This window comes from Brienomyrus brachyistius, chromosome 12, assembly GCF_023856365.1.
Source record: "Brienomyrus brachyistius isolate T26 chromosome 12, BBRACH_0.4, whole genome shotgun sequence".
Taxonomy (NCBI): Eukaryota; Metazoa; Chordata; class Actinopteri; order Osteoglossiformes; family Mormyridae; genus Brienomyrus; species Brienomyrus brachyistius.
The window spans coordinates 18,491,301-18,503,957 of NC_064544.1; the positions used below are offsets into that span (position 1 = coordinate 18,491,301).

A 12,657-nucleotide genomic window follows, 5' to 3' on the forward strand; every position below is an offset into this window, starting at 1 on the left:
ACAGAGAGACAGACAGAATGATAGAGTGAGAGACAAAGAGATGGACAGACAGAAGGAGAGAGAGACATACAGACAGACAGACTGACAGAGAGACAAAGAGATTGACGGACAAAGGGAGAGAGACAGACAGACTGACAGAGACAGGCAGACAGACAGAGAGAGACAGACAAAGAGATGGACAGACAGAAGGAGAGAGAGACATACAGACAGACAGAGAGACAAAGAGATCGACAGACAGAGGGAGAGAGACAGACAGACTGACAGAGAGACAGACAGAATGAGAGAGAGAGAGTATGTCCATAAAACATCATGCGGATTGACAGAGTGAGGCTAGCTGCGCAGGACAAGGGAAAACCAGCGTGGAGCTTCAGACCGGAGGGAGGGAGGCTGGGCAGTGCTGGGAAAAAGGAGGGGGTGTTTGAAGAGATGGAGCAAGAGAGAAAAAGCAGGTATATGTGTGGGGAGGAGGGTCCCTGGCAGAGTAAGGTCTTTCTGAGGTCCACAAGAGAACAATGAAGCCCCAGCCTCTGGGATCCAACCATTAATGCAGATCACCTGTGCATGGCCCCGCCCCCCCATGCAGGACCCACGTGCTGCAGAGGCTCCGTCTGCTGATGTCACAGTGCAGGGAGATAAAATACTTTTATGTATTTATTGCCTGCAATCCAGAGGCCTGAAATCAGACCCCCCCCCATAACCCCATTCTCATTGGCTGCGAATGATGTCAGTCATAGACCGCAGAATGCAGTTTGCCCAAACGCATGCATGTGATGCAAATATAATTTTAGTCGTTCCCAAAATTGCACGAATATACATGCATCATAGCCATAATTATTGTGCAGTTCAAGAAATTATGGTGTTTTGTATTTTGAGCACTTAGTAACAAGATGTTGGTGCCAACTTTAATTTTACCTCTACAGATAACCCCTGCTCCCCCCATTTCACTGTGTCCCCGTGCCCCTCCCCTTAAAATAATGTGGCCCCGCCCCTAATCGAATCGGCAATGATTGCCTTAATCATAGTCCTCTTTTGGCATGACATTGTCTTCCTGCACTGAGTGGGCACTGGCCAGCTTGCAGCAGTACCTGTACAGTATGTAGCCAGTCCGTCTTTCATGATGTGTGGATGTAGAAGGAATGATCATTAACAAGTAGAGGTGCTGCAATCAACATTCATCCCAGTAAACTCCTCATTGAAGTCACACTTCAAGTATTTGCTTTACTGGTGACTAATACATACTTCTAGAAGCAAATGGAGGCTTGTTGTTACCTGATCATGCAGACTTAGGGGTGATGATTTAGCTCGGGGGATGTTTGCATTCCTAGTAAAGGGGATTTCAGCAGCAAGAAAACTCACTCCAGCAAACAATTCCACGAGGTTTCCCTGAATCACACTTCCAACTCATATGAAACCTATGAAACAGATCATTTCCCCGATAGAGGTGTGTGTGAGTGTGTGTATGTGTATGTGTGGTGAGGGATTTAAGGGTCTCCTTCAATATCCTCCTCCACACCACCCCCCACAACACCCCACCAAAAAGAAAACACGCAGACTGCACCTCAGAACGGAGGAATCCGTCCTGTCAAAGGCAGGAAGCCACGGCCGCACAGATAAGACAAAAGGACACATCCGAAGTCCCCCTGTCTGATGAAACAAGTCTGAGTGTGAGTATGCGCCTTTCAAAGGTCCCTTTTGGCAAAATACGCAAGAAGAGAGCGAGTTGATTACACACGAATGATTTATGTTTGTCGAACACAAATGTCAGGCAGTAAAACGTGGGCTTTGCTGCAAGTCCGGCTCCTGGACAAATAGTTCATTCGGTCGGTGTTAATCGGGTCTCCGGTCCTTTTCCAGAGAACCGGACGATCAATCGGGCGATTTTACGGTTTGCTATGGCTGCCCGACTTTTGGCACCAGGTAAAATCATGCAGAGCTGATGCACTTTTTCCTTCTCTGTTTTCCTTTACCGGGCACCTAGTAAGCGGAGCGTTAAAGTGCCCTTTAGATCGCACCATTTGTTCCGTCCTGCGTTACTCCGCTTTCCGTCTCCGCGCAGGGACCCGCGGGCAGCCGATCGGCGGCTTCCTCTCGGTTCCCTGTCTCACTTTCTCTTCCTCCCTTCCTTTCTATCCCCCGCACGGTGTTTCTAATTACAATGGCACTCCTGGTATCTGGCAGCGCCACCGCCACGCCAGACATATGGAGTCAATCAGCCCCGCCGGTGCTGATGTTTTCTTTGGGACCGCTGACAGGCTGACAGGGTGTCGCACCATCGCGGGGAAGTCAGGCATGAAAAAGGGGGAGCGAGGGAGAAGAGGAGAGCGGGACAGGGTGAAAAAAGACCACTTCACTACTGTGACTGCCCCTTTTCTCTCTCTCCCGCACTCACTCTCTTCTCTCTCTCTCTCTCTCTCTCTCTCTCTCTCTCTCTCTCTTTCTCTCTCTCCAGAACTTTTTTTTCCCCTTTTTAAAATGATTTTGAAACAGGGGGGAAAAGCATTTTCAGTCTGGCTAGGATGCTGGAACGTCAGAGCCTGAGGAGGATACGAAGAGGGTCTTTCCTTTAAGCGGTGAGTCTGGCTGGCTGCACTGTGGACCCCATCCCAGCACCGAGCGCACAGGCAGCGGCTACAGAGATCGCCGGTGGGGAGAGGAAAGAGGAACGTCACCCCCCCACCCCTGTCATTTCTGCTCCACCACCACGGTGGGACGCCTGGGGACGATGTGGTGGCCCCTGCTGGTCCTGTGCGGCTGCCTGCAGCTGGCCGGGGGCCTGCAGGGCCTGCAGCGTTCGGACCTGGCCGAGGGCGTGGAGGGGAAGGTCGCCCGCCTCGGCCGGGCCTTCAAGCGGCAGGTCCGGTTGCTGCGTGAGCGCAGCGCCCTCCTCGACTTGGTCTTCCTGGTGGACGAGTCGTCCAGCGTGGGCAACTCCAACTTCCTCAGCGAGCTGCGCTTCGTCCGCAAGCTGCTCTCCGACTTCCCCGTGGCTCCGGGGGCCACCCGCGTGGCGCTGGTCACCTTCTCGTCCCGGTCCCACGTGGTGAGGCGCGTCGACCACATCTCCACGCCGCGGGCACGCAACCACAAGTGCTCGCTCTTCAACCAGGAGATGCCGGCCATCACCTACCGTGGCGGGGGCACCTACACCAAGGGCGCCTTCCAGCAGGCAGCGGTGAGGCCCCCCCCCCTCCCTCCGGTACCCTCTGCATGCTCACGGACCGGAACGCGCTCCTGACAAGCTCCTTTAAGGTCACCTTAATTATTAGCCGTATAATAATTAGCTGCTTCTTTTCTTATATCTTATTCATTTATAATAATTACATAAAGATTGTTTATTTGGCTGCAAAGTCTTATAACAGTATAAAGCTCAATGTTATTTTTCATCTTTGTACGGCAGACTAAACATAGTTTAGCTAAAAGACGTAATATATCATATATGGGTAGATAGGTGAGCAGTTGGATATGGATATGGCCACCCCCCCCCCCCCCCCCAGCCCCCCACCCCCCACTGCGGCTGTATCTCCAGACTGGCTACTTGGTTCTGGTGCCATGGGAAAGCTCACCTGCACGAAGGAAGAGTGTCGGTGTGAAGACGAAGGTAGAGACGTGTGAGCTAGGTGGGGAAATGGATCTCTGCGTGCTGGGGGAGGAGAGCAGGCTCCCGGCATTGGTGTGAACTCACCGTAATTTCCGGAAGGTTCCGTAAGGGTTCCTCGTCCCCCCAGCCCCTTATCTGATGGCTGCAGATTGTGAGACTCTAATGACAGTGTTGAGCAGCATGAGTTACAGACCAGGATCTTTATCTAAGGATTTTTGTTGGAGGGGGGGGTCAGATGTGGCATGGGTGGGGGGTAAGGCTAAATCTGCAGGTCTTTTTGGGGGGGGGGGGGGGCACCGGTGAGTCTGTGGCCGTCAGTCAAGCCCGGCCCAGCTGTCGGTCTGCCTGTGGGGTATTTGCTCGCTAGATAAACATCCAGGGTGCTCCTGCAGTGTGGTGCCCGGGGGGGGGGGGGGGCTGATTAACCCGTCTGTCTGCAGCGCCATCCTCTCTCCCACTGGGGCAGCGTCTGCGTCTGATCAGCGTTCTGGTGCACGGTGAGGCCGTGGTCTTTGTCACTAATGAGGGTCTTTGTCCCTGGGGTAGGTCTTTGTGGCTGGGGGCAGTCTTTGTCTGAAGCGCACACTGACGCTGTTTTTCATAAATCCGCCGCGTCTTTAAAGAGTGTGAGTGTTTCGCCGCTGCGCCGCCTTCTGTTTACTGTTACTGCTGTCTGGTCTAAGCTCTTTCATGACAGGGTGGGCTCTTTTAAATACACCACAGGCTCTGGCTCTCTACGGTAATACTGCTTATGGTGACCACATCTAATGGTGCAGGGACCCACAGTCCATCTTTAACAAAGCAGAGGATCACTGCAAGTGGATTTACAACCGGATTATCTATCCTCCTGAAGCCTGAGTTAGATTAAGACGGCCGGAATTTCACTACCATGAGATAGGCAGCCTTACTGTGCTTCATGCTCAAATCTAAGGCATTATTTCGATCATTCTCTGCCTTTTTAACTCATTTGACAAACTGTAATGCCATATGACATCATCGCTATGTTGAAATAACAGGCTGCATGCTCTAAGTGCTCATTTATGTTCTTAATAACTCTTATATGACTGTTTTTACCCCTTTGACAAGCAGTCATCTGAGATCATTGCGATTGTGAAGCACCGGTCTCCGCGTGTTGGGCGCATGTTTCTGTTCTTAATAAGCGATACTTGACGCGTTTGGCCGTTGTTTTCTTAAATGGCGTGTGGAAATCTGGGCCCCATTAGTGATATTTTTGTCCTCACGAGAACCTCCGAGTTCCTTCCTCCGCAGCTGGGCTCCCTCCGCACAGCCCGAGGCTGACCGGGGAGAGAGCGGGGCACGTGTGTGGAGCGTGGAAGCTGCCTGGTCCACAGTCTCTGGAGCTGTTGTCACTGGGGTGGCCCGGGGGCGACATGCCCGGTGGTATTCCTGTACCCTAACCTCCCTCGCCTCAGTGTTTGGATTAAGGCGCAGGGCATAGTCACTCTTCACCCTAGAGATTTACGGCCCTTAGCAGGTTGGCTGGTGTCGTGCCCTGCTCAGGCAGCTTTGACCTCTGACCCCACGACCTTGGTTCAGGCCACCCAGGGGGTCTGATGTGTGGCCTCGTGCTTTACAGCTGCTGCTGTTGGGAATTTGAGGCAGTTTTCTGGTGGAGCTCTTCTGGAAGGCTGGCATCCCCTTTATACTCGCTGCAGGTGGAAACAAATTGTGGAGCCCAGTCAGATCTGTAGAGCATCGGCACCCATCGGGATTGGGGGGCCTGCAGGTGGAGCTGGAACAAGCGGCTCCAGCCGACCCTTACTCTGAAATGACGTGAACAGGTGCAACTTTAAACCCCACACCCTGTTAGTGAGAGACCCCCCCCCCATTTTGGCACGTTCCATTTCCTGTTTACCACCAACACTTCCTGACCTATGAAGAACAGCTGTTCGATTTCATGCAGCCCTGCTAAAACAAAGATCTCGAGATGGGCTTCTCTGGGAGGGCAGGGGTTATTCTGGGGTGGCGTGGGGTGGGGGGGTGGGCTCTAGAGGAATGCACCACTCCACCACCCACACTGTCCAACTGACAGTGCAGATTCCAGATGATTCGCCTCTGAATGCCATTAACCGTCAAAGTGGTTATGGACGCCCAAGGAAATCGTCCCTGGTGCCATTTTTCTCACTTATTCACAAATATTTCCATCCTTATTGCTGTTTGGGCCTTAAACCTTCCTCGTCTTAGCAAAACATTTGTGGTCGTTTCACTAGAAACCCAAGTCTGTTCTTCGTCAAGAAAAACTTTTTTCTCAGGAGGGCATGTTTTTGCCGAAAATGCAGATAAGTCACGAATATGTGTGCTTGCTGGACAAAGAGCTTGGCATCTGTTCAGTTTAATGAGCATAGCTGACAGGATGCAGGTATGGGGGGGGGTCATGTGCGACAACATTACAGGCCTTATCTATGGCGTGCAGTGCCATGCTGCAGTGTGCAAACCCTGGATACCTACCCTGGACTGAAATCTGCCCACAGAATGTCAGAACAAATGGAAACGGAGAACATTATACAAACGGAACTGTAAGACGGTGTTTCCCGATCCGGTCCACTGGAACCCACAGTCGGTCCGTGTTTTTGTTCCCCCCAAGCTCCCTATCAGATAGTCCACATTTTGGGAGCTGGGAGGGAGCAAAAATGTGGACTGTCTGTATGTCCCCGAGTACTGAATTGGGAAATACTGCTCCAGGAAGTCACAGTGCATAAATGCTTAGACACATACCATATTAGGGTTAATGTCCATCCATCTTCCAACCACTTATTCAGTACAAAACCTCCTTGGGTTTGGAGCTTATATCAGGGAGCGAAAGGCAGGAGACGCCCTGGATGGGACGTCAACCCCTCACTCATGTTGAAACTAGTATGTGGAATTTGTCGTGGCCTGTATATTTGATAAGATACAACATTATTTATTGCGTTTCTGCGTTTCACGTGGAACCTGATGAGTGTAAACGCCAAGTGGCTTCTTGCTGTCCGCGGGGAAGACGCTGTAACAGTCTGTTTCGGGGATGAAGCCAGCTCTCACTGCCCCCCCAGGCAGATCTCTGTGTACTGTGCCGACTGATGATGGTGATTTATGAATAAGATGATGGAATCTCAGAGAGGCGTCCAGATGTAATAAAGGAAAGTCTCAGTACTTGGATGGATCACACACATTCATCCGGATGGATTTCAGTGGGAGCCGCTCATTCACGCTCCTACCTTTGGGCCCTGCTGGAACTTTCCAGTGGCGCCATTTTGGTATTTGGGCTGAGGTTCAGAAAGTAACGTGTGAAGTCAGACCTCGGGCCTGGTTCCGCCTCAGCCTGCTGTGTTTTCCAGATTAAATATAGATGGGAAATCCTGCAGTCAAACCGCAGACATGGAAGGTCATTTCGTTAGGATCCCTGCGCTGTCAAAAGTCACAGACTGGGTACAGCTGTGCTCAAATCCGTCTGCATTCAAGGTCGAGGGATTCGGGGAATCTGGTTAAGAACCCAAACCCTCTGCGGGATCCCTGCTTCAGGTTCTCTGGCTTTCACAACGTCTTCCGCATAGCCAGCGACTGCAGCAGTGGTGACCTCTTACCAAAACATTTTTGCATTTGCATTTTATTTACTTAATAAAATTAATTAATCATTTTATTAAGTAAATAATTGAATAATTTCTTTTATTCAAAGACAAATCCATATTTTTCGATAAAGCAGGATCAGACAGTCTCTGAAGTATCTGGGGTGAGGATCCTTGCTTAAGGACCAAATGGTGCAAGGCCGTGGGTTTTGAGCCGGCGACCTTCCGGTGAGGGAACATAAATAATAGGGCTGGGCTTTCAAAGGGGGGTCGGTTCGGTGCTGGGTTTGGACCTCACAAAGGCCGTGGGACGAGATCCTGGAAAATGTCATTTGCTGCTGCCGCTGTGGTCGGTTGCCAGGTTTGCGGCCTGATGTCCAGAACCGCAAAGCACTGCAGGGAGACACTTTCTTGCACGAGAATGTATGACTGGAGAAAACGGAAATGGGGCCCCCTTGTCGAGTCCCGTGAACACACTTTTGGCTGCCTTTTGCTTTCTAGCTCCCTTGAGGTGATTCTTTTCATAAATAAAATACACACTTCTGATATGTGACATTTAAAGTTAGTCCTATAGAAGCCCCTGAGAAAACCGCTCATTCAAACACAACAAAAAATGTTTGTTTAGAGGAATCTCTGTTCAGAAATGGCAGCAATGTGTTAGGTGAGTTCTGTAAGTAACCCTAGCTGCAGTTCCCACCTCGAGCTGATCTTGCACTGCACATCTTGTTTACAGAACAGAAAGAAGCAGAATACGTGTGAGTGTACGCTGGGGGTTTCCCAGACCACAGCATAGTGCCTTCTTATAAACCACAAGGTAGGTTTATACCAGCAGGTGGAGCAGCAGTTAAAAACTGGATGGGCCATTCTGTCATTATCCCAGTCACACTGCCAGACTCAGTGTGTTTAAAGCAGCTGTTTCACTTTGATCTGTCTGCTTTTGCCTGCCCCCCCCCACCCCACCCCCCCGCAGACAGTAATGATGAAAACAGTTAGCATAGTCAGCCATTCTCTGGCTGACACGTAGAGAGGATTAGTTCTGCTCCTCTTCCTGAGCTGACATTAAGCCATATTTTATGTCAAACCCTCACACATTTTTGTGTTTTCTTCTTGTGTTCTTGTCCTGTCGCAGTTTCCAAACTTTTCCTCATAGCTTCCTTATAATATTTCTCACAGCTTTTCCTGGCTTTCTACAGCATTCCCTCCCTCTCCACAGCAATCCCTGGCTTTAAACAGCATTTTGTCCCTTTCCACGGCATTTCCACACTTTCCACAGTGTTCCCTCCCTTTCCACAGTATTCCCTCCTTTTCCACAGCATTCTCTCCCTTTCCACAGTGTTCCCTGGCTTTCCACAGTGTTCTCACCCTTTCCACAGTGTTCACTCCCATTCCACAGCTTTCCTTCCCTTTTCACAGCATTCCCTTCCTTTTCCACAGTGTTCCCTGGCTTCCTCCCGCTTTCCCTGTATTTCCACCACTTTCTCTTGCTTGTCACAGCTTTTCCAGGCTTTTCCCAGCTTTCTCTGGCTTTTCACCTCTTTGCCTGGCTCTCCACATCTTTATCTGGCTTGTTGCAGCTTTCCACAGCTTTCCACAGCTTTTTACAGCTTTCCACAGCTTTTCCCAGCTTGTCACAGCTTTCCCCCTTTCCCAGCTTTCCATAGCATTCCCTTCATTTCCTCAGAGCTTTTCTCATACATTTTGTCACCAAAACCATAAATGAAAAAAGTAAAAGGCTATGCCCATCTCTCGCGCCAAACACCCCCCCCCCCCCCACTGCGATCATGTCCCCGGCTCATTAGCAGTCGTGGAATGATGTGCCATGGAGATTCCCTTACACCCGAGATGGCCGTCTGACTCATTCCGTCTGGCCAGCCGATTCCATCATTCTTTCCGGCAGCCGGCTCCTCGGAGTGGCATCCTTGCGAATTTATACGCCCGTCCAGGGAGGGGACCAGCCTGGATTTAGCTGGCTGTCTGCCTCATTGACGGCGACACCTGGGTCAAAAGCCAAAGGTCAAAGATGAGGCACCAGCTATCATCACAGACCACATCCAAAAGGTGACCTGGAAAGCTGCTACACAGAAACCTATAAGGTCCAGGGAGCAGCCGAGGTTAAATCGAGCAGCATGCAAGTATGAAATGTGACCTCATCCTGGTGACAGAGATGATATTCACTGTGCCGAATTTATTTATATACAGCTACTGTCCTCTGGGGGCGGAGCCATAAAATGATGGCCATCGAATATTGCGCGGGTAATGGGGTTTCCATGCCATGCCTCTTCAATGAAATGACCAGCTTCCCTTCCCAGCAGCCACTGGGGCTATGGACGCCGCCCTCTCACTCCACTCCACCCCCCCCCATTCACCTCTATGGAGGTCACGCCTTTATGTAGGATTTGTAGGGAAAAGAAGTGGAAGAATGGGGGCGAGGTGGGGGGGGAGCTGGCTGTCAGCGGCCCCCATGGGGGGCTCCACGCTGACGGATCCTGTAAAGCTTGCGCCCGCACCTCCGTCTGCGGAACAAGAAGAACGCCAGCCGTCCCCCCCGTTTGGTGGAGCTCAGACGTGCCAGCAGGTTGCGCCGGCGGGTGGGAGGATGCCGGCGACTCTGGGCAATCTGCCCTTCGCGCCCCTCTACCCTGGTCTGCCCAGGATGCTTTACTCTCCCTGCAGCCTGTTTCTCAGAGGCAATTAGCTCTGGGGTTAGTTGTTACAGCCTCAGTAAAATGGCTGGGGAACGAGGCCAAAGCGGAGCGTCGGTTACTCCGGGGAGGAAAGAGAGAACGTTCACTGAGATTATATAATTTGATGGCGGCCGCATGATTTAAAGAACACGCATTTTTAATGGGTGCAGTTATGCTTTTGCGAGGCTGGTATTATTCAATATTTATAGTTTTCCTGTATCCTCAACAGCGGAGCTTTAATCAAAGCGGGATGGGGACTGATCTCAGCAAAGTTACGGTGCGGTGAGGTGTGGGGGTGTGTGGGGGTGTGTAGGGGTGTATGGGGGTGTGCGCCTGCCTGTAGCACTCAGGGGGCAGGCGTCCAGGCCATTGATCTGCTTTTGAGAGATGGCCAGGTGGCCTCAATCCGTTCCAGATGAGGAAGGCGAACCGAGTACTCACCGGTGCTGCTGGCTCTCACTCTGAAGCTGCCAATTAAAGTGCAAGCGAGCCTTGGGGAAGGAGATAAGATCTCAGCATGGGGCAGGGGGGCGGAGCTAGGTTGCATCCATCTGTTGACGTCCCCGTGAATGATATCGACCGTCCGTGACGACTGTGCTTCAAATGAGGGTCAAAGGTCAATGTGGCCACAGCGTAATACAATCATTAGGATGAGAAATGATGATTATTATTCAAATCTTATGGGCATCACAGTGCCCAAGGGCAGACAGCACAGCCAATCAGTGGGAGATGGTGTAGCTCCCCCCACCCCCGTGATGGGGACCTGCATCCAATAGTGGCTCTGAGTGACAGGTTGGCAAAATGCTATGACTCCCCATATGCCAGGCACACACTTCTGCAGTCTTCACATTGCAGTGTCCCTTCCAGAGCTGTCTGCAGGATTTACCTCTGTTTTCTTACCGTTCAGCTTAATGTGCAGTATTTTGAAGCATTTTCCTAAATATTTGCTTATGCTAGTTTGTGCCCATTAAAATTAGCTGACAGAGGCAGTTTGAAGAGAAGCTGGTGTGTTTTCTTAAGTACATTCCCTTTCACCGGGCGCAGTAATGCAACAGGATGGGATGGGTTAGGGAAAGAGTCGTTTTGTGGGATGAAAATCCTAAATATGCAGCTTTCTGTCAGACGGCCGATGGCCGCGAGCGGCAGTGCGGCACTGTGCATTTAACGAGCTCGGGGAGCGGGGGACAAGGCCCGACGTTAGCCGGGAAGTAATGAGCAGGGCTGCTCACCTGACTGCCGCTAGGACAGGCTGATGGCACACTGAGTCGGGGCGCGGTCTTACTCTGGGGAGTGATTATCAGTCCTGCACTTTGTCTGCCAGAGAGCCAGACGTGAAGGTGGCATCGTTACTGGGATCCATGCTTTTTCCCTGGTCAGACTCGGCACTCAATGATGTTTCTGTGGTGTTCTGCTCATCTGCTACAGGACTGCAGTCCCTTTAAGCAGTTGTGTTGCAGTTTTTAGGGAATCACAAGCCGAAAGGTATGCCATAAACATTTATACTGTTGATCTCATTAAAAGAGTTTAGGGAAAAAATAAACTCCTTGTAAGAAACACTAACCAAACATGGGCAGTCCCTCAGCAAGGAATCGCTACATTTTTGTTGCTATGCAAACAGTGTAAAGTTCAGAAGATTATTGGGGGAAGTTCAGCGCGGTGACTGACCTGTACTGGGTACACATTGATGAGTAACAAACATGCAGCATCTCCCTTCCATAGCTGCAGAAGGCTATGGGCTGCCCTAGTACTGCCTGACCAAAAAGTGGTCCCGACACCGTAATGCTTTGGATTCTAGGGTATTCTGCTAAAACACCTGGGGGCAGGAAGTGTGGGAGTCCTGCGTTTGGGCCCTAATGACAAACAATGGGGGACTTTCTGAGCATTGACATCCTTTGAACAGCCGAAGTCGCGTCATCCTCCAGTGTGGGGGGGGGCCTCAGCAATGTCACTGACGTTGCCCTGTTGTGACAGTGACGTTTGGCTACGTCCGCCCAAACGCCAGTGTGATCCTTCTCCATTCACCCAGCCCGTGGGATGTCAGAGCCAAAAGTGAGTCTGGCCCCCGATTTTACGACCCTCGCTCTTTGTTACAGCCTTTTTCCCTCATAAATATCTGCCGCCTTGCTAATTAAAGCAGCCGCAGGTCACATGACTGTAGGTGTAATTTATTTGCAGGCCTGTGCAGAGCCACCTTTATTCTGCACTGAACCAGTGACACACAGATTAATGTTGATGTTCATCAAACTTATTTCAGCGCTTTATTGCACGCCTTTTTCCAAATGAACTTCAGTCTGGAATCTAAGACTTATCCCCAGCCTCCCGCCCTCTCCGCGGTCTATTAAAAAGATCAACGTCTGCTGCCGGGAGGGCTAACAAAATTTGTGGGGTAAATCCTGGCGAAGCGTCTGTCCCGGACTCCATGGCTGTCTGTCTCACTCCCAGCCACTTGGGGTCTCACTCTGCTAATCCAGCACTTTTATAGACAAGGAGACAAGGAGTCTCTGCCTAATGTCAAAGCCCCCCATTAAGGGTGGAGGTGCGTCTGGGCCTTGTCTGCAGTATGCTGAAACGCAAAGCAAACAAACGCTGTCCCTTTAAAAAAAGGAAAACAGCCTCTCGTGGCACAAAGGACAGAAACCGCAGGCAGTTCTGACATCACTGTGGCGGCGGCAGGCGAGGCAGAGGGTCACGTTTTATATTAGCGGGTTACCATAAACGAGGCCCGCCTTTTCTCAGCTATCAGCAGCCCGGGCGTGGCCTGGCGGTGATGGGAACCAGCGGCAGGCCGCTTTGAGGGCCCCCAAGGGCCCGT

General features: G+C 51.1%; 1 protein-coding gene across 3 annotated transcripts in view; it reads left to right on the forward strand.

The window, feature by feature from the left end:
- Window positions 1-1,427: 1,427 nt before the first annotated feature.
- svep1 (sushi, von Willebrand factor type A, EGF and pentraxin domain containing 1) overlaps window positions 1,428-12,657 on the forward strand; it is a 65,928-nt gene continuing 54,698 nt past the window's right edge. The window contains exons 1-2 of one of the 3 annotated variants that reach the window (XM_048971207.1): window positions 1,428-1,664; window positions 2,450-3,172. In XM_048971207.1, the coding sequence (XP_048827164.1) occupies window positions 2,723-3,172 (450 nt within the window). In that variant the 5' untranslated portion in view covers window positions 1,428-1,664; window positions 2,450-2,722. The remainder of the gene's footprint in view (window positions 1,665-2,449; window positions 3,173-12,657) is intronic. The other 2 variants (XM_048971204.1, XM_048971205.1) reach the window with 2 other exon arrangements.